General features: G+C 38.9%; 1 protein-coding gene across 1 annotated transcript in view; it reads left to right on the top strand.

Moving 5' to 3' along the window:
- The window catches only part of LOC108928060 (double C2-like domain-containing protein beta), a 75501-nt gene extending 62279 nt beyond the window's left edge, over positions 1–13222 (top strand). The window contains exons 6-9 of the mRNA XM_018741829.2: positions 3606–3763; positions 7670–7751; positions 10504–10600; positions 11998–13222. Of these exons, the coding sequence (XP_018597345.1) occupies positions 3606–3763; positions 7670–7751; positions 10504–10600; positions 11998–12134 (474 nt within the window). The 3' untranslated portion in view covers positions 12135–13222. The remainder of the gene's footprint in view (positions 1–3605; positions 3764–7669; positions 7752–10503; positions 10601–11997) is intronic.
- Positions 13223–22695: the final 9473 nt, after the last annotated feature.

The following is a 22695-nucleotide window of genomic DNA, read 5'->3' as shown; positions in this document are numbered from 1 at the left end:
TTGCTCTGTGCAAACATTTTCATTTAAATAATTATTCATCCTCCAACCAAAATTATTTTACCTTTAAGCTGCTATCAACTTCATCATTTAATTTCTTGTCCAGCTCCTTTATAAAATGTAATTAGGAAGTTATATTGCTATTATTGGGCTTATTTAAGTATCTACGACTGAATAATCATATGGCTTGTTAAGTGCCATGAATTCAATGTCAGCTCTTAGCGTCACATGGCTACATTAGCATTGTAGTGTAAAAGCAATATAATACATAGCACAACAACAAACTGTCCAAAATGAATGCTTTGTGATTTTTGAGTATCAGTGTCAATCATTTTGGATGCTATCCATCACTTCCCTGTACATCTTTGTTATTGTTTTTATTAATTCATGCTAATTATAACTGAATTTAATGTTACATAAATACACCGGGTGCTATTGTTACAGGAGAATCTTGTTATAAGGTTTGCCTAAGAACTTTGAACTACTTTTATTGTAGAGGAGCAAGCAAGATTAGACAAAATTATCTTTAATATCTTTTATGATTGTATTCCATCAATTTCATGCTGACCTGTTTTCTGGTTTCCACAACATGGGTTCTATTGTTTGCTTTTTTCCTTCTTGCTATCCTCACAATTTAAATAGAACCTTCAAAACAAGAGGTCAGCTGAACAACATATTGTCCTACTGTGGTCACTGGTTTTCTCAGTTCCATCGAATTAGAGGGCTGCATGTGCAAGATATACATCTCCTTCCCTTGGTAATTAGAGATCTCCTGCCAGGTTTCATTAAGAGTCTCTCCAAGCCTCTCTCACTCAGTCACCTTACCCTGGATTGATGACAGAAGTCATACTCCTGCCTTGTTACATGACATCCTGCATGCTGCAGACTGGGACCACTGAACAAGAGGACATCCACCAGCCCATCCTTTTAATGTTGAAAATCTCAAGGAGAGGAAATCTGTGACTGTTGCATGTCAGAACTGTCTGTATAATGAGCACTCCACTTTTTAGATGAGGTTACTATAACTGGAATGGATACTTGTCAATAACATTTCAGTATTTATTACTTAAATATTTTACCTTTTTCTGCCAAAAAACTTGTGTTTGGTTCATCTAGTTCCATTGGTTAATCATTTTTCTACAGTTGTAGTAGCATCTACATTATTTCAAAGTTCTGTGTTTACGGTGTGTATATCTGAAGACGCTTGTACCACTTGTTGAGTTTTATTGGCCTCTCAGGAATGGGCTGTTACTTTGACAAAAAAACTCAAACACCGAAGAGCAAAGCCAAGGGCCTGAAGCAGCAGTGAAAACTTATCTTCTGAGTGGAAGATAAAAAGAAATGTTACAATGTTGCAGAGAATAGAAAAACATTGTCAAGTGTTGACTAAAGTAAAAATGTTTGCAAAGTGCATTTACAAAATGTACACAGCATAAGAAAACATGTGCATAGTCAGAAAGAATCAAAGAAAAAGCAAGCGGTATGGTTTGCCTGTGCTGAATGTAAAGTGCCATGTGGATAATGTTTGACTTCATAGATCAGACTGCAGAAGCCGTGGTTTTCCAAGACCCTCAGGGTATCAGCAGACAGCAGGGACTTTTAGAATGAAAATAGCTGTCTCTCTTACACTACCTCTCTACTAGCAACATCTCAATGAAGTTGTGCTGCTTCTGAGCACTCTCACTTTAAGAGAATAAAGTATTTTGATTAGTATTTGAGTATTTCATATGCACACACAAACACACACGTTTTCTGGGGGGTGTATTAAGCACTACAGGTGAATGGGAAACTATTTTTTTATTGAGTATACTTCTAGGAAAGATCTTGAAATACAGAGGCAAATTTTCAATGCCACAAGTGTCCTATGGGTAAAGAGCTGAAGCTGGAAGTGTTTTTTTAAAAAAGAGTTTAATAATTTTGTTATGGTATTGGGTTGTTTTAATTGTTCTCTGTTGGATGGGCATTATGCATCAGTTCTTCTGCAGTGACAGTAAATCTCAATAGAGCCACTTTGACAAGATGAAGCTTTTGACAGTACGTGTGATGGTGCCTGAAGACCTACAATAATGTCAGTTTTATGCCTGAGAGGGCTAATAATCTGAAGAGAGGAATGGTGAGATTCACCTCAGAGCCAGCCACACTGATAGAAACCAAGGCAGAAAGAAACATAATAGACCCAAACATGAGGAGTGAGAAAAAAACAATTGTCTTTTCAGCGAGGGTGGTATGATATGTCACTATGTTTACCACCATTATTTCTATGACATTTACTTTATAACAGATTCGCTAGGCATTCCAATTCAAGCCATGCTGTTTAAAGAAGAACAGGGGTTTTTGTTGTGAGATATCTTATTTTTCAGATGGGTATAAAATAGCATTATGCATTACTTGAAAATAATTAGTATTTCTCCTCTTGTCTCCTCATCAGGGTTTTCTGTAGCCACAGGTTCATTGAGTCACAGGTACTGTAAGGTGGCAGCAGGTCGGGCTCTTGACAGGTGGCAAAGGAAGGCTTTACAGAGATGTAAAGTGAACAGGGTGCCGAGCTTTTGCGAGACCCGCAGACAGCCCACTCATACATAAACGGGCAGCTAATGGCGTGCTAAATGTCAGCCCCCATTCTCGATTGCTACGCAGCTAACCAGTAAACTGAATGGCAAATTTTGACACAGCAGAAAGGTTGGTGAGGCACGTTCAGGCCTTCACATCAACGGTTTTGTTTTCAATATTTATAGGTTTTATTTTTTATTTAGTCTTTTTTTATGCCAGCATGAACTGGCTTGAAAGCCTCTCTGTGAGGCCGGTGCGCAAGTCTGTTTTATCATCCCGTTTTATGTGCTTGGCCTCCGACGCTACGCCCAACCGCCTTTCGTCCTTCAGCAATTGACAATTTCAGCCCAAAGAGCCTCTGAAAACCTTTTTTTTAAACTGGGCTACAGGAAACCAAGGGTATCATTGATGTTCCATGTGCTGAGGGCCAAAACAGCTTATTAAACTTGCGTCAGGAGCTGGAGAGTGCTGGAGGAAGTGCGACAGGGGGATGCTGACATTCATCACAGGAGGCAATAAAAATGGACTTTTCAAAATAAGATGTAATAGATGTAAGTTGAAAGGGGAAAAAATCGCTTGGCTTTTCTTTAACAAAGCTTGTCAATGGCTGATGCAAGCCCACAAGTGTAATCCATGAAATTGTAGCAATGTGAGAGCTTCTGCAGAATACATCTTTTGCCAAGTTTATGAACTCCGCCAACTAATTTATGTTTTATTGAGTTGTTTTAATTTAATATTTGAGTTCTTAGTAAAAGAATTTCCTTTTTTATATATATATTTTCACTATTGCCTTATGCTTCAAGGATGAATTATTCAAGGCAAACTCTTTTATTACCAAGATTTAAAAGCCTGCATTTTGTCTTTGTTGGAATCTTTGAATTCACCCATTTGATGGCAATGAACATTTATTCTCCAGTGTGTTTTTACATGTTCTTCTCTTCATTTTTCTCCTATTCTCTGATGGTGAGTGGGCACAGTAAACTTGTGTGAAAGAGAGCTGGGGGATGGGGGCCAATGACACAACCCCTTGGCTAATGTTTCTCGTGTTATTTCCACAGATCGAGAAGACAGATGACAAATCCCTAGAGGAGCGAGGCCGCATCATGATCTCACTCAAGTACAACTCTCAGAAGTGCGGCCTGGTGGTGGGCATCATACGCTGCGCCCATTTGGCCGCCATGGATGCAAACGGCTTTTCTGATCCCTATGTGAAAACGTAAGTTGCAACTCTTTTTGCCATGCTCTCCATTCATCCACAGCCACTGCTGCAATTTCACACACTTTGATACGGAGACCATAAAACACATGGTGTCCTTGTGTTGTTTACTGTTTGACTGGTGTGAGACAGTTGTAACAGATCTGCATTAAGCATACGATGGTGTGACAGGCTCTCCCTAAGACGTGCTATACTCTTCAGTATCATTTTCTTGCTGCGGGAGTGTTGTTTGTCTCCATCAAGGCTGGAGGGACACTAGGAGTCTCTAGAGAGAGAAGCAGCAGTAGAAGAATGATTATGTAACACGACTTGGGCTGAGTTCTTTTCCACAGTGTGCAAGTTCTGTGTATATCTTAGTCACTAAAGCATCGGTCAAATTCAGCAACAAACTTCTTAGCTTGAAAAAACCCATTTCAGACTGAGATGTTCGCACCTACTGGAAAATTCTTGCTGTCTGTCCACAGCTCCTTGTTTAACATAACTGTTGTTCAGTACAGCTGTTTTAGTTTTGGTATAAAAGACAAATATATTTGTTCAGGAAAATAGCTCAGTCTTGAATCATGACCACTGCAGGAATTACTGTCATTTTTTTCCACAGACTGAAATCACACTTTGTGAAAGTTTATGATTGAGTGGGAAGACAACTGAGAAATGTGTAGCTTAGTGCCAAATCTTTGGAGTAGCACGGAGCCTCTCTGTAGGCATACTGAGCACTGGCAGGTTAAAATAATGATCTGACATTAGTTGCTTATTAACCAAGGAAATGCCAAAGGCAGGTCAGAATAACATACTGATGAATGAGACCCAATTTCAGCCTGGGGAGTGTAGTAGCAGGGCCCTAATGATCTCCTCCGATGACCCTGGATATCGCTGACCATCACCTGCCACCGTTGGGTCACAATTAGAGGGTGTATACTTTGCCCCCAGTACATTTTGCAGCTGTTTCCCATGTTATGAAGGAACACTGGGACACTGTGAACACAGACACTTTTAGGGTGCCAGAAAGGATGTCAACCACTGCGCTTACTTGAAATCACCGATAAAGACTCACTGGTAAAGACCCAGGAATCAAAGTGAACAGTGACAAAAAAGACATGTTTTCAGTGTTGTCTCTGTGTCTCCGTGCCTGTCTTAAACACCAGTTTGTGGTTGTCTTTTGTTATCTTGCCTGTTTACCACATAAGTCCAATGAAATGTATTTACAGATCAATGTGGTTTTCACATCCCCAGATCCCTGAGTGACACTCAGACATGTCACACCACAGAGCACACCCGACATGTCAGGCTGTTTATATGGCTGGGAAACTCAAAGTACTACTTATGTGTTTTTACAGAACATGTCACATGTGGCATTTGCTGTTCTTATGCACAGAACATATTACATGCTTACTATTCAGCTTGTTCTGAGGGAAAAAGCTTTGAAATGGTGGTTCTTATTTTGCAGCATGCCGGGCAGACACGCACAAAAACAGAGGAGACCGCGTACTGTAAAATAATTTTAAATCCTGCACCCTTTACCAGGCAGGCACAGAAACCCAAGTGAGACACATATATCTTGCCTGAACATGCTGATAAGCTGAGTGTATTTTGTGCGAACAGATGAATATTCCAAACATCCCCACCTTTGAGTTTATATGCACACATACAAGGAAATAAAATGTATATTTATGCAGCTAATAATACAATTCAATCTTTGGTACTTTTCCAATCATGGGTACGCTGCGAAGCCGTGTTCTTGCAGTGGTGTTTAAATTAAGAAAATAACTAATCTGAGTTTCTCAAGTTATTTATTAAATCAACAAGGTAAACCTCCATAGGCAGAGCTGAATGTGCAAACATCATCATACCCATCAACAGTCTCTCTACTACAAATATTGCTACAAGATCATGCATTTAAACCATGCAGGTTAATGATTTATTTTAACTACCAGCTTGGAGGGTTATTACATTTAAGGCACTAATGGAAAACATATTTAATGTGATTGCACTTTCTATTTGATGTGATATGAAGCTGATTGGAAAATTAACATCGAGGGGAAAAATAGGCTTGAATCTGTAGCTCTAACAATTGTCAAGCATTTAGTACAGAAGCACAAGCTGATGCTTTTCCTCACTTTAAAATTAGAATAAAAAATATATATATAATTTATTGATTTATTTGAAGTATATATTTCAAAATAACATGACAGATTTATTATTTGTTTTAAAGGAATTTGCTCATGATATCTATTTATTGAAGATTTACGTACCATTTGTGACTGTACTAACTAGTTTTTCTGTACAGACTGCAAGAATTTGGTCATATTCAGTTGGACATTATTGCCCCCTTTGGTTACAAACTAATTTAATTTGCATTATTGGAGAATTCATGTTTAATATATTGGTGGTGCAATCTCCGTGAAATTATTTGCTAGTCTATCTTATTTAAAATGAAACTGTTGAGATGGGAACAATATGAAAATGCCTTTGTTCATTTTCATAGAGAAAGGGTCTTCTAATTAATAAATTGATAGTGAATTGATTTCAAAGCACAGCACCATCTTTCTATCCAAGGAAAAAGGATTCCTGGGGTGGTCATGGCTACATATACAGCTGCAAATGAAATGCCAAATGAAGACACAGGCTTGACTGCCAGCCAGAGCTGACAGAGTGAGATGGTGTAAGACACTGATTGGAAACTCAATCTCTTCATGGGAAATCTATTGTCAGCTCCTGTTGGGTATTGAGGAGGAGTCCAGATCATGCACTTCTTGAGATTTAGCTGGAATTCCCATCTCCATAATCATCTGATTATGGCATGCCAGAGGGGAAAACATGGAAAATGTGGAAAAATGCTTTTTTATTTCACTGTCTAAGGACATGATCTCCTAACCACTCTCCTCTGACCTTTAAAGTTTGGGATGAGGTTCACGTGACGGTGGTATGGCACAAGATGTTAGTGCCTGTATTAGAGTATACGAGCATACATTTTTGTCACCGTCTCCCATCTATCTTTGCCCTTTAGTCATAATTTTAATTTAACATTTGCCTTCCAGGCTCCATATCGTTCAGCAGTGCACCTGCAAGGCCTCGATAATTGCGTCTACTTGATGTGCCATCGCTTCGGGCATCACATCTAATTACTTTAGTTTGAATCACACCAGTTTTTTATGCTGGCAAAAGCTCAAACACTTGTGTGACACTAGAACAATTATTTTCAACTAATAATGTATACAGGACACAAGCCCACTTATATCTTAACTAAAGAACAATGTAGAAACATTGATTATGTAGTGTGGGTTGTACTGGTTCCTTACATGTTGTATTAATAACTCTGGTTTGTTCTGATACTAAATAAAAATGCACTGTCTAATATTGGCAAAGAGGTTTTGAGCTGCTAAGTAAGTTTATTTTGGTCTAGAATCACAACTAAAAATCTAAAAAATACTGGCTGCAACTACAGTAGCTGTAAGAAGGAGCTCCTACAACACGTGTAATAAATGACCACGCATGCAGTGCTGCACTGCTCTCTACTGGAAAGCAGTGTAAAAAGAAACTGGATTTTCAGCTTTTCAAAGTCAACAATTCGGAAAAATTGAAATACTGTACCACATTTTGCTGTTTAACTGGTTTTCTTGTCAAATTTAATGTCAGTCTTATGTCCGTTATGTAGAATGTATAAAAAGAAGACCATATACTTAACACTATGTACGGTATTTTAAGATATTTCATTTGCTTCCTATTTTGGTAATATCTTAGCAAATGTAAACTATGCATCAGGTCTAAAAACATTAAATATTATCTGTTATCTCTGATCTACAGACTAATATGTGAAATAAACTAAATTTGACTATTTTTTGATTAGGAACATGAATCTGAAGCCTTTGTGAGACGGCATGCAGCTCACACACATCCATGTGTTTGTAGGTACCTGAAACCTGATGAGAACAAGAAGTCCAAGCACAAGACTGCAGTAAAGAAAAAGACGCTCAACCCAGAGTTTAATGAGGTAAGGTTTTGCATGCTCACTTCTTCTTTGCTGTCAGGGTGGAATTATATGTCTGGAAGCTCATAATCCCTGAATCTGGGGGAAACAGAAGTAATGGAAGGAAACCTTTTAGTGTTGTAACACAGCAGATGTGCTGCATATGCAGGTGGTTCTCGCCTTATGACAGGGTTTCGTTCTGAGGACCTCTTCTTAAGTTGCAAATCTCTTTATACTCTCCTATTTAACTCATAAGGATATATAAACAATTAACATGCATGAATGGTATGTTGTTTAATATGGCTATTTTTCCACTTATTCTGCACATTATTCATAAATGAATAATTATTTAAATAATACTACTATAGAATAATATTAATATAAATACACACACACACACACACACACACATTTTCAGAACCGCTTGTCCTATACAGGGTCGCGGGGAACCGGAGCCTACCCGGCAACACAGGGCGTAAGGCCGGAGGGGGAGGGGACACACCCAGGACGGGACGCCAGTCCGTCGCAAGGCACCCCAAGTGGGACTCGAACCCCAGACCCACCGGAGAGCAGGACTGCGGCCCAACCCACTGCACCACCGCGCCCCCCAGTATAAATACAACAGTATTATATTTATTTGTAATACTATTAGAGGGGGCGCAGTGGGTTGGACCGGGTCCTGCTCTCTGGTGGGTCTGCGGTTCGAGTCCCACTTGGGGTGCTTTGCGGCGGACTGGCGTCCCGTCCTGGGTGTGTCTCCTCCCCCTCCGGCCTTCCGCCCTGAGTTGCCGGGTTAGGCTCCGGTTCCCCGCGACCCCGTATGGGACGAGCAGTTCAGAAAATGTGTGTGTGTGTGTGTGTGTGTGTGTGTGTGTGTGTGTGTAATACTATTATTTTAACTTTCATTTCATCTGTTTTCTTTAGTTTTCTTTCTTTTCAGCACCACTAGAATACTCTTGCAAGTCATTGTAGTAAAAAAAAAGAAAAGGTAACGAGTGGAACCACAAGGGAACCTTTCTGTAAATAAAACAATTTTTTTGTAAATAAAATGCCACATCTGATAGACACAATGACTAAGTCAATAAGAAATATAGTGCCTTGCTGGGGAAATCATTGTTAGACATTGTTAAACAAATGTCGGGACTTGAAAATAATATAATAAGTCTGAAGAGACGGCCGTAGTAAGTCGAAGGTGTCGTAAGACAGAACTAACTGTATCCCCTCAATGCCATGGGAAACAACACAATTGTAACGCTAGGCCTGTTCCCCAACAGGCTCCCTGAAGTCAGCTCCTGAAGTTAGGGCACACATACTGGGCTATACTTACATACAGCGAACTTTAAGAAGAAACCCGAATAATAGGGACAGCTGGTAGCATAGTGGTGAGCACTGCTGTCTTTGGACCCGAAAGGTTGCAGGTTTGATCCCCACCTCCGGCTGTAGTGCCCTTGAGCAAGGTACTTACCCTAAAATTACTCCAGTAACATTAACTAGCTGTAAAAATTGGTAAATAATTGTAGGTAGACTAACATTATAAGTTGCTTTGGAGAAAAGTGTCAGGTAAATGAATAAATGCAATAATGTTCATGCACCCAATGGTTAATAGCCAAATGTAACAGAGGAGAAATACAAGGATTTTCCACTATAAAGTACCTGATGTTACATATTTTTACATACTGTGTATGTAGCATCAGGTACTATATAGTTTATACCTTTACCTTAGTCATCGCTTGTGATTAGTTGAGATTGTCAATATGATATAAATGGAATTAGGAAGTATACAACTGTTTTTATGGAATAAGTGTGGCCATATGAATAAACTGCTTGTAGGAGTATCTGTCTCTATCCAGTTCTTGCATTAAAACATTCCAACAGCCACCATTTGAACCCTACTGTTACATTAGCAGTCCTATTTTCCATGGTAAAATAGAAGTGAATTGAGACAGCAGTACCATGCTGTTTAAATATGTAAATAATTGTAAAGCTGTTAATGTAATATTGTAAATTGCGTCAAATAAAGTCATCCATTAAATAAAGGTTTATAATAGTAATAATTTAGATAGAAAAGCTCCATCAAGCTCAAGCAACGGCTTGTGTGTGACCCTAGAAAAAAAAAGCACTTCAGAGCAGGAAGAGGGATTTACAATGTGACAGACACTTTTAAAAACATTTTTGCTGTACCGTTACACGAGGGGGGTCTGTCAGCTGTCTGTCGACTGCAGTGCTGAGCACTATGAGCTGTACTCCTTGGGGTGCCCACCTGTCATTGAGGATGACACTGTGCGTTTGAACGGAAATTTTACTGACATTTCTTCTTTGGCGTCTCCCCCCGTCACCTGCTGGCTTTCCTGTTAGAGATTAGGAGCCCCTCGGAGGTGGCCGTTTTGGAATATCTAATTGAACTGTACAACCCAGTGACCCAAAATATTCATACCAAATGAGGGAAAGTAGAAACCTGTTTTTTTGCAGGTCTCAAGCTATTAGCTATGACTCAGAATTCTGGGCGATTACTAAACTCATCACATTTGGTCATCTTTTATATTACGTTTACATTATGTTGTTGTAACAGTGGCATTTTAATTTGAGTGAAATTAATCCTGGCTGTTATGTACATATAATTATTTCCTAACTCTGACAGGATTCATAGTTGCTCTGTTTCTGGTGTCTATGTGTGTGTTTTCTGGCTTTCAGCCACGGCTCACATCTGCTGTAGTGTTTGTTGTTTACCTGTATTGTTTGCCTTTTTGACGAGGCTGTAATGTGCTGTCCTCCTTAGGAGTTCTTCTACGAAATCAAATATGCTGACCTAAGCAAGAAGACCTTGGAGGTGACCGTGTGGGACTATGACATTGGAAAATCCAATGATTTCATAGGTAAGGTCCAAGCGGAGCTCGTTTTTGGCCCTTTGTGAAATTGTAAGACTGTGTTTAAGAGTGTTCTGCAAGAATTAATTTATTCAAGTTCACAAAGGGGAACATGTCACCTGCATGCTGATCGCAGTGGCCTGCCGTACATTACTGTTAGAAGCTGATCTTCATTCTGCCTCCACTCTCAGCCACTGCTTGTTCCTTGGCACCATCACAGCACTTCTCTCCGCTCTACCCAAACACCTCTTTCTTGGTAATGCTTACAAAATTCTTACTTCTATTTTACCACATTTGTTGCTTAAGTTGTCTCCGTTATCCAAAGCAATTTACAGCTTTATTCCCTCCTGGCTATTTTTCTGAATCAAATTAGGTTAAACTCTATGCTCAAAGGTAATACAACAAGAGACTTGTGATCTGAACCGGCAACCTTAAGGTTACAAGGCTGTGTTCTTGACCACAAAGCTATCTCTTACCGAAAAGAAACGCAGGCCAGTAAAATAAAGTGAGCACACAAAGGAGAAAGAAAAGAATACCCTGTTGGCTGTCTTTCATTGACAGTGGACAGCAGTGAAGAGCAGTCTCTCTGGACTGCACATAGTCTGTTTTGAAGAGGAAACTCAAAAGAGCACAGAGATGTTGTTTAGTATCGTAAATGAAATGCAGCCCAGCATCCCTCTAAACTGACAGGGAGATGGTACGGGTCTAACAGACAAATAACATTTTTCCTTTTGGAGTGCAACACTGCATATGATTCACTGATGATCGCTGACGCAGTCGATAGTATCAGTAGTTATGTATTAGTTAGTTATTATTTAGTTGTTATTATGAGTGAAAGATCATTTTTGAGAAGGATATCCTTTTGTCTGTAACAATGGTAAACCAATTCAGGCCTCACGGTGAGGAGGGTTTGCAGTTTTTCATTCAAGCTTGTAATGTCTCGGCCTTGATTTGTTAAACAAAAGCAAATTTTACTAAACTCTTAGAGGTGCATTTATGCTGATAAAATATGTTTTTCTTCATAAAAATTAAAACTGAACAGTGTTTTTACAGTAGCTTTGTTTTTAATTGTTCAAGAAGAATGAATTAACTGAGCTGATTAAAGAATCAGTATAGTTATTAATTTTTAGAGGTGAATATAAAAAGTTTGAATAGTTTGGAACACCCTTACTCTACTGTAATTTGTCTAATTAAAATCAGTCATTTGATTTAACATTTGAAGCTTGCAATGCATTCAGTCAAAACCCCAGTCAATGCTTAGTAATGTAAGAGCCCTGATGGGGAAAAAGCAGGACTCCTCTGGACTCTAAGTCCCAGATCTGAGTACAAATAGTCTGGAAGAAGCAGCAGCGATAATTTGTTCTTAATTTGTTCACCTCCTTTTTTTGTTTTGTTTCCCCCACAAGGTGGAGTTTCTCTGGGGATTAATGCCAGTGGTGAGAGACTGAAACACTGGTTTGACTGCTTGAAGAATAAGGATAAGAAAATTGAGCGCTGGCACACACTGACCAATGAACTGCCGGGGTCGGGGTACAGTGACTGAAGTGAGCCGCTCCCTCCTGTCTGGCCCGGGTGAGAGCCTGCCTTGACTGACAGATTCACTCCTATAAGTTCCTGGTTCCAAAATGGGTACTAAGCAAGCTCGTCTCACTTCACTCTCCACGTTTCCAAGCAATTTTAGTGATGCTGAGCTTTAATGACATCCTTTCTAAGACGTGGTTTGATTCCTAATCCTACTTTAGATATATGCCTCACCCCAGGAGAAGTGGTCTTGAGCAGAGCTGGAGGAGGATAGGATAGATAGCTATTTGTCCTCCATAATAAATCAGAATCTATACATTCACATGTTGACCAGAGAACACATAACCCCGACAGCCCATAGTTTGTATGAGAACTCAGGCATAACAAGGGAGAGGAATTTCCACCTGACTATTCAGGTAAGTCTAATACAGTGTGTCCCTACTAATGGTAACATTTTTGGTCCCCTATTACCTTTCAAGATGTTATCCACCTATGTGTTGTCATTATCGCTCTCACAGTGACAGTGCCAGAAGTAGACGATAAAGAATTTATACCAGGAAGTTTGCTGTAGAGATGTCGAGAAAAATATATGCAGATTCAGTATGTATCCAGAGGTATAAGTGAGAACAGTTTTAGCTGATTGGAAGTCCAGTGTTTCCAAAAAAGCAGCACAAGAACAAGCACATAAGATTTCTGATTGAATCAATCAGTAAGGTTGATTAAGGACTTGCAGTACTGACCTCTAGTTAAACTATATTGCTGAGCTCTCTTCAGTCAGATTGTATGCATTCATTCCGTTTCTGTCCACAACCAGAGAAGAGAGAGCTTTCTTTCCAGAAGTGTCTGAGAAAATTTGAGAATACATTTAAGAGTCTCAACAGTAGATGTATGTCAAACACTACATTAGACCTTGGTTTAGCTGTCCAACTGTGTGACTGTAATTGCAGCACTATCATAACAAACAGATGATTATGGAAAATAATTCAATATTTTACTGCTGTCAGTCCAAGGTTAATCACTTTCTTCTCTTTTATAAAAACATTTCTGTTGAGATTTTATAAGTTTTATTGATCCCTTTGCTCTGTGGTCATTTGAGATACAGGTTTAAATCGGCACAAAAAAAATGTACTGAATTTTCCTTAAAAGAACTCATTATTTACTTAACACACATATTGACGTGAGTAATGTTTGTAGTTAGAATGTAATGTGTGCATCTTAAATTACCATTGGCATAGAATGAGAATGTCCGTAATTGATTGTATATTTCAGTATAAAAAGATGTGTACCCAAGTGTTATGTAAGATATTTGTCAAGATACACTGTTACTGTTACTTAAAATAACAGTGAAGTAACTTTATTAAACACAGTTAAATATAGTGTAACAGTAAACAGAGCTGTATTAAGAGCTGTATGTTTTTCGCCTTCAACATCTAATGTAAAATGAAAATAAATCAAATGCCATGTTAAATTTATTTTTTTATGCAAGAGTACTAATTAACCAAAAAGTTTGTTAAAAAGTAAACAAGTATTCATAGAAAACACTTCTGACAGCTCAAGTCAGGTTGTTCAAGTTTTCAATCAGAAATGACCTAAGAAAGCGCCCTCTGTTAGTTACTGGCTTGATATACACTCAGCACTCATGTAATGGGGTCTCAGAAATAAACCCATTTAAATGGTGTACCCTTTTTTCATACAACGAGCATACTGTTCGGTACAGTGGCATAGCCCATTACAAGGTTGTTTTACTTCCACAGCAGCTGTTTTATTCTGTGCAGCAGCTTGTATCAGACATTTTGGGACAGAGATACACACTTGGTGTCTCAAACCCAAAAAGTTTTTGTCCCTCGGTAGTGTAAATCTGGCTATTTTCTGGCTAAATCTAGTGTATTAACATCTACGTTACGCTGGAAACAATGACCACAAGTGTATCAGTAAGGTTCGAATGTTGGCTCTCGGACTCCTCTCTTGTGATGCCGTATAGGTATTGGGTGGAGACAGACATTCCTTCAAGCAATTCATTAACATGTTCATACTTCTTAGACAACAAAGCCAATTACATACTTTCTGCCTCATCTTAGTCACATTGACAACCTCAGCCAATCACTACACTTAAGGGGAACAATCACATCAATGAAGGTGTAAATAAGTCACAGCTGGCATAGTATTGCCAATATTGTAGTAATTATTTATTTAAGTAGCCTCAGACTTATCTCCAAAATATCTTATAGTGTTAAGCTACTTACTATGAGTTGCTCATTTATGCAGCAGGGTAATTTTTATTACATCAATTCAGAGTAAGTACCTTGATCAAGGGTGCTACAGCAGGAGCGGTGATTCAAACTTGGGTGTCTTTTAGAAATCATCTATAAACATATAACTATTAACTCTCTTATTTGAATCATATACACAGCTTTAATTACATGAATGTAGGTACACTAAAATAAAAAAAAGCCTTAATGTCATAGTCAAAAGGGTGGCATGTTTTAGATGACTGATTTTCCCCATAAAAAGTAATGGTGATTTGATCCCCCTCACAGTAGGAAGTTAACCCTGTTGTGAGAAAGACAGGTGTAATTGTATTTTTTTTCTAAAACTAGTACTACGGTACATTAACAAGATGATCACTGTAATGTTTAATTGACTCAGCTGTTCCTTTAGTAATAGTAAATTTTTAGTTTTCGTGACCTGACCCATTATGTACTCAGTTCCAGGCATTCTCCTAGGTTTATTTATAAAGGGATACTGTGTACAGAGAATATCATACTGCAATGACCAAAAATGGGAGTTGTATAAGGACATCAAGCTTAGATTTGCCACTTTGCTCATATGACAATGGGGGAGGGGTCACAGGGGAATGTGGCCAGGCACTCTGATCATGGCTGTTGAGCAGGTCGAGCCTTGCGGCCCATCCGAACCCAAGCCAACGCCCCCCCGAGCGCAGGGAATGTGTCAGTCTGGCTGGCTCTCCCGGCAGACTCTCACGCTGCCACATCTGTGACATCTTTTGCAATCTGTCTGCCTTTGTACTCAACCTCTATACTATGGAAAAAAATGCATGCAGATGTTCTTGGTTTGTCATGAACTGACTTTGCTAAATGTTTGATACTGCTGTTTTTTCTGTGAAAAAAAAAATCTTCTATGGATGCTACAAGAATGTCAAGTCTTTCTTAATGGACAAACATTTTGTACCTTTAAACGCTATCGCATTGCCTGTCAGGCTGCTGTATTGACCGGACGTGTGAATGCATGTGGAAAAAAATGTCTGTTTTATTTATTTTTCAACACTCAGGCAATCGTTGGCATATCCTAGTGGTTCTCCAAAAATGTACTCCAGTATTTCACCTTACTCTTGCACCGAATGGCCGAATTATTGTGCCTTTTCTTTTGTATCTGTGTGTTTTTGCACCACTCACTTTAAAAGGTTCTCTAGATCTGTTTGAGCTTTTAATATATAAATGACACATTTGGCACATTTATATTCCTATTAGTACTGTATGTTATTGTCAGATATTGTATTTTGATCTGTGAGTGTTTCCCACTCAATGACATGTAGCTGGTGTGTTGTTGCACATTGTGATGGTGACTGGCAGGGTGCAAGGCTGAGGTGAAAGGCTGCCGTGACACACGGGGTGGGGGAAGAACAGCAGATCCCGGTTTCTGGTAGAAGCCTGTAGGATGTTGTAAGAATTAGCTCAACCTTGTTTTTCAGAAAAAAATAAAAAAATATCAGTTAGTGTTAGAGACATTTTGCATTTCCGCACTGCCAGCTAACCATTTTTACTTTGTTCCCTCCTTTTTTTTTCCCCCTCTAACAAGAATGTTTCCATCTACTGGTCAATAGTGATAACAACAGCTAGTCCTGTGGTTACAGGGTCTTTGGCCTCTTCAAATTGTGGTCGGTGGGCTCGCATCTGAAGAATTTCATTAGTCTGTGTTGCTTCTAACATCCCAGAAAAATATACAGAAAATGTGTATCAGGATTTAAAGGTTAGAAAATGCCATACCAAAAGTAATAGATTGAAAGGACTATTAACTCAAATTCGTGAAACACAGAAATCTAAATAGCCACTCACAAGAACTGTAATTATCAATATTAACATATGTTATTTAAGTTTATATCATTTAATAAAAAATCTCTATCAGAAACCGGAATTCTATATTTTTAGTCTGTTTTTGACAATGTTTGAGTATAATATCCAAAGTGTGTTTTTTACTCTAGCGAATCGTGTACTATTTGTTTGAATAAAACTGAAAGTCCACATTCAATAAAGTAGAGAACCAGTCTTGCTATGTTTAATGTTGGTGGTGCTTACTGTTGAAGTCATCTGACTCTTCTACAGAAACTACAGTTTTCTGAAAATAGTTGCACATCTGAATCCATTAAAGAGATTTGATTGCCAGGCTGGGGCAATTTGCTGTCGTTCGTAAAGGTTTAAGGCAGCATGCTGGCACAGAGGGTAGCCCTTGTGCTTTTCAGTTCCTGGGGTGAATTCCAGCTTGGGTTTGAATCTGGCTCAGTCTCCCCACGTTCACATAGGTTTCCTCAAGGTGCTCTTGTTTCCTCCCATAATGCAAAGCCACATGTTTCAGATGAATCTGTGATTCCAAATTGCTCTTAGTGTGTGTGGATGCCTTGTAATGGACTGGTGACACACACAACAGGCTTCTAGGATATGCTCCAGATCACCATTGCATTGGACAAGTGGTTTTTGAAAAGAGATGGATGATGCCCTTAGTTGTGACACATTTTCAAATGCGTTTGTTGGTATATTCATTATTGTTATGTTGTATTACTCTCTTTAAAGACCCACATTATTTCCAAGTTGAACTGTCAGCATTAACTCGTTGGATTACATTTAACTAGTGACTTCAGATTTTTTTCAAAACTAAGAAAAAGATGCTTTTCTAAATAAGTACTCTATTTGAAAAGGCACCTTTCTGGCCTTATCTTCTGTGCCATTCATCACATCTAGTATGAACAAGTGTTTTTGCTAGAAGTGTTAAGATTATTTTATTTAGAAATCAAGCATAAGATCTGACTAAGGAAATGGCACTATTTTAACAAAATGCTTATGTTTTCTGAAATGTGTTTGGTTTTAGGAAACACGAGCACTTAAAAATGAAAAAAATTAAAAATATCTTGATTCCTAATGGCTGAGGTCTCCCGGTGATTGCAAATCAGATTCCGATATAACTACAGTACTTCCAGTTTATTTTTTTGCCATGAAAGCAGCAGTAAAACAAGAGTTAATCTCCTCAGATAGTACAATGAGGGGTGACCTGACTGATGCAATAACAGTCTATCTAATGTCCCTGTATTACTTCTGCTATTGCCTTGGAGAAAGATATGCACAATGATGTGAATGTGTCCCGCTGTGGTTTTCACACATCCTACTTCACAGAACTGCCATTTACAATTCCATCATATTGCAAATGTCTTCATTAGCAAATAGGGCAGCTAAGGACACGTTATGAATGTACGGCATGCGCAAGCGGACTTCTTTGTTCTCATCTCTGCCACGTGCTATTTAACAGGTAAGACCAAACTGCACTTACACACTTTTTTGTCAGGTAGATCATAATTATATTTAAAAGTATACATGTTTTTAAATAAAGAAATAAAGGATTTCTTTGGTTCTCCTGCTGCAGTTCATCTGGCAGCTGTCTGATCTTCACTGCTACTTCCAATTTAGCTTTGGATGCTGTCTACGAGTTGATGAGTGGTAAAGAGCTCTCACAGTGGACCCTCATCTGGGGTGGACACATGCGGCACATCTAGAAACCCAATAAGGTCAATGGAAAAGGCTGGAGGTCAGTAGCAAACTGATCAACCAATCACAGCCACCCACTCATGGGTCACTTGATAACCTTTGTAAAGACACTCCTGCCTCTTTCCCCTTTTCACTTTCAACACACTGACAGTGTGACCTCTGTTGGAGGCGAGACATTCATACCAAATGCCAAGCTTAGCAGTCAACTAGTAATCAAATCAGTCATCCTCCTGAGTGACCAGTCTTCTGTTTTATCTACATTATCCTTCTTTTCTAATTTATTCTATTTTATTTTATTATGTCAATGTTCAAGACAAGTGTGATATTAGTATAACAGTTATCTAGAGCAGTCTTGAAAAGACCAGCAATTTCAGGGAGTCAAGTACACGCAGTGATCAGTGTAACATCCACATAATATATGGTCTTCTTTTAGCGGAAATGTCTCATCTCCAGGGAGCTGATATCATGTGTTAGTCAAAGAGGCTCTTGACAACTCTAGATGGTCCATGATTGCTTGAATAGGTCACTGAAAGCTTTCTGTAACACTTGAATGATCAGTTTCTTTAGTTATTATATCAGAGCAGTTTCAATATATCTTGTACCATGGCACTCAACACCTTGTACATCATTTTCTCACCGTACACACACAATTAGGGTGGAAGTGTCATTGTCATTCAGTTTCTTCATGAATCAAATGTCACTTTTACCCAAAAGTCAATATCTTTATTTATTTGCTGTTTAGGATTTTAAAAGTCTTGGATATTGCTCTGTCTTAATTCAGAATATAGCTATAACTTAACCCCTAAAGGCTGGCTGAACATCATTCCTGCTAATGGCCATTAGGTGCTATAAAGAGTCTTCACACTGATACTGATCTTTTTTTGGTGCTGAGGTGTCGGTACGTTTTATTTCCACACTGTCTAATTTTGCGCTTTGTACTTGTCTATGTGTGACGCTTATTTATTCCTGTTTTATTTCACTGTCTTCAGTCACTGTATTGTTGTATTTATGCTGGTGTAACCTGCAGTTTTCTTCAGGATAAATAGAGTTTTTATCTATCTACACACACGCACGCATGCATGCACACACACACATTGGCTGAAGCCACTTGTCCCAACCAGGGTAACGTCGAGCCGGAGCCTAACCCGGCAACACAGGGCGTGAGGCTGGAGGGGGAGGGGACACACCCAGGACAGGATGCCAGTCCGTCGCAAGGCACCCCAAGCAGGACTCGAACCCCAGACCCACCAGAGAGCAGGCCCAGCCAAGCCCGCTGCGCCACCGCACCCCCCTCTATCTATCTACAATAAAGAATAATTCAGTATTGACCAACTTCAAGTTACATTAAAACTTAAAATAAGAAATACTTCAAAATGAAATTTTTAAATGAAAAATTATACTCATGTTAAGTAATAACTATGGCATATTCCTCCCAAAAAATGTACATTGCTTGTCATCTTGTCAATAATCACAGACTGCAGACATGAGCTGTAAACACTGTTGACTTGAGTTAAGGTGATCCTGTACTCTTATTCTGTGTAAGTGTCTTTGCTGACATCAGCCCCCTGGCTATGTAAATACAGATTGTGTTTGTTTGGTAACAAATGGAAGTTTTAGAAAATAGATTAGTGAAGAAAATGCAATTTTGAAAATAAACTGAAAAATGTTTGTATCTTCAAAAATGCATTACTCAATTTTTCATATGAGGAGCCAGAGTAAGCCCTTATGTTATTATAGAAATCTGCCATTATAAGTCACCTTAGTAGAATAATAGCTAAGGCAAAGGGCGAACAAGCAATTATATAGGCTGGCAGATGTTTCCAACATTTGTTAATTCAGAGTTTTTCCTCTGGCCATTAGATTGAGGTCTTTCAATATGAACAGCAAGAAACGTAACAAAGACAGCTAGTGTAATGTAGCACTTGGGAATCTCAGCCAGTTTCCCTCAGCAACAAGGTTCTGAGCAGGAGCAGGATTTAAATGTAAAATGGCAGCATCCTGTCAGAATTGATTTTAGTTACCTTATTTTACCTGCAGTACATTCTGCTGAGCTGCATCAGTGGACTTCTGGCCTGTCAAGAGACTTGGCAATATCACCTGCTGGCAGGAATAAAGTATTCGTCAACATCAACAACAGTGCAAATTTGACAATCTCTTGCAACAAGTGAAAGTCTGTCTTTTGCATAAAAGGTTTACAGCTGATTTTCAGATATCAGTCTTACTTGTCCCATATTTTTCAAAGGCTTTCTTCTCAAAAAAAAAACAAGATGAAAACAAAGGGCTTGTCTGTTCTACCCGAGAGACCAAGTATATCTGTAGGCATGTGAGAGATTAGTAACTGAAGCCCTGAATACGATAATATAGAAAAATATCTGCTCTGTACTATGACTTGACAGTGTGTGCTACAAAATGGGAGTGTTTGATAAATTGCAGTATAATGTGCACTATCGATGTCAGTGGTTATGAAATTCATTAGAATTTAGTTATTCTAATTCAAAATTACCTGTTATTAATATCCATTATATGTACCACTTTTCAGCACCCATAACTGTATCATCTCCTCCAAATGATCGAAATAGACTAGAAATACAGAACTACCATTCTAGTTCAATTATGTATCATTCTGTGCACAGAAAATTGTTGTTGCTGCATTGCTTTTGCATTACTTGCTCCCCTTATAACACACCACTTCAGACTGATTGAAATGAATAAAAAATGCACCAGTAAACATACAGTACAGTAGTAAATGTCTGACTGTGTGGAGCAGGATAGGGTGGTAGGCAAGCAGAAAGAAAGACTCCCATTCTTTTGTGCGTTTGTTTTTTTAGTACGGATAAATATTGTCGAAAACTCAGAAATAAGGAAACTAAGGTAAATACACTTCAGCTGGTTGAGACTTTAACGTGGTCAAAGTCTACCAAAAGTTTCCAAAAATTAATGTTGATCATGAGTAAAAAATTTTAAATAAAGTGCAAATATGGTTCGTGATGCTGCTGGAGGTGGATTGCAAATAATCAACCGAACATGTCAGCTTAACGAGCAAGAAGTGAAGTACACACATTCATGCATGGCTTATATGATCACAGTTTATCACTACTACTTCATTACTACTTCTAAGAGGCAATTAATAGAAAGAATGATACAAAAAACAACACTTGTTTTGTCTTAATTTGTGTTATTAATGTGAATGCAGTCAGTGGACTGAATGGGACTAATACTAGTCGGAGAATATTTGTAACAAAATGAAATATTTTTGCCTTGTCGGTCTTTATGATCTCACTGATGTTGTGATGATGCTCACTATGCTGAACATCCACTTAGAGGGAGCACTTCTAGTAAAAGTACACAACTATTTCCTTGCAAGATTTGGCATTCATGCGGAGAAAGGATTTTCTTATATTTGTCCTCCCTGATTATGCTCTTGCTACCTTGTACGACTTTAATAAAGTGTCCCTTATGGGAGCACCATGGTGTCTTTATTTTCCTCATCAGCAATCACTGCTACAATGTGTATGTTGTCTTAAGTGTACCCAGCTGAACAAGTCCAAGCAGACAGCCATACAGTACTGGGCCGTAATGGTAATGTAGTGGTTAGAGCTCCTGCGTTTGGACTTGGGACTTTGGAGGTTCAAATCCTGCCTCCTGCTGTAATACCCTTGAGCAAAGTACTTACCCTTCATTGCTCCAGCACAAAAAAATAATCAATAAATGGGTAGATTATTATAAGTTCCTTTGGAGAAAAGTGTCAGCCAAATGAACAAACGTAAATACTAAAGAAAATAAATTAGGACCTATTGTTAAAATTGAAAGATCGTCTATACCTAGGAGCAGCTAAGTGGCCTATTTGAGCTTGGATTGATCCTCTACAAAATCCCTCCCGTCGCTCAGCGGCTCTATGAGACTGCAGCCCAAGGCACGTGACACGTTGTTGAGCTCCTCTCGCCACTGAAACGCAGTGTATTCAAGTTCACTGCTCCAGCATCGCAGGCTGAGATGCAACCCTAAATCCTACTGCAGCACTAACTACTACTCAGGTGGCTGGATTCATTACCAAAAAAAATGTTTATTATTAGTGTCACATGAATCGTGTGGGAACGCAAAGTGACCGATTTACTACTATGTCAAGACTGCATCCATTCAGGTCACAGAACATGAACATGAATAGACACTTTGCACAGACTTTAAAAAAAATTAAAAAAACTGAAAAATTATGAGATTGCTTTGAAGATGGAGTTTTGAGGATCAGTGTAAACTGAAGAAAATACATTTCTAAAGCGAGGTGTATTAAGATTGAATATATTTTATCAAGGGGGGGTGCGGTGGCGCAGTGGGTTGGGCCACAGTCCTGCTGTCCGGTGGGTCTGGGGTTCGAGTCCCGCTTGGGGTGCCTTGCGACGGACTGGCGTCCCGTCCTGGGTGTGTTACCTCCCCCTCTGGCCTTACGCCCCTGTGTTCCCGGGTAGGCTCCGGTTCCCCGTGACCCCGTATGGGACAAGCGGTTCTGAAAGTGTGTGTGTGTGTGTGTGTGTGTGTGTGTGTGTGTGTGTGTGTGTGTGTGTGTGTGTGTGTGTATTTTATCAGTTACATGGTAGTATAACTTTACAGAAACATGTAGGTTAAATCAGATTTTGTTTTTCCACACACCACTATAGTATGTATAATTTTATCCATCTCCTCCTCAGCCCGACTTTGTTATTCACATTATTGATTATTCCAAAGCATCATTTGATGTCATCTCCATAAATGATAAACGAGCAGCTTAATTTAGCTGAAGAAAACAGGTTGCGTGTGATCTGTAAAGCTTTTTGTTTT

The sequence above is a fragment of the Scleropages formosus genome, chromosome 25 (genome assembly GCF_900964775.1).
Source record: "Scleropages formosus chromosome 25, fSclFor1.1, whole genome shotgun sequence".
NCBI lineage: Eukaryota > Metazoa > Chordata > Actinopteri > Osteoglossiformes > Osteoglossidae > Scleropages > Scleropages formosus.
This window is presented reverse-complemented; position numbering and strand designations above follow the sequence as displayed.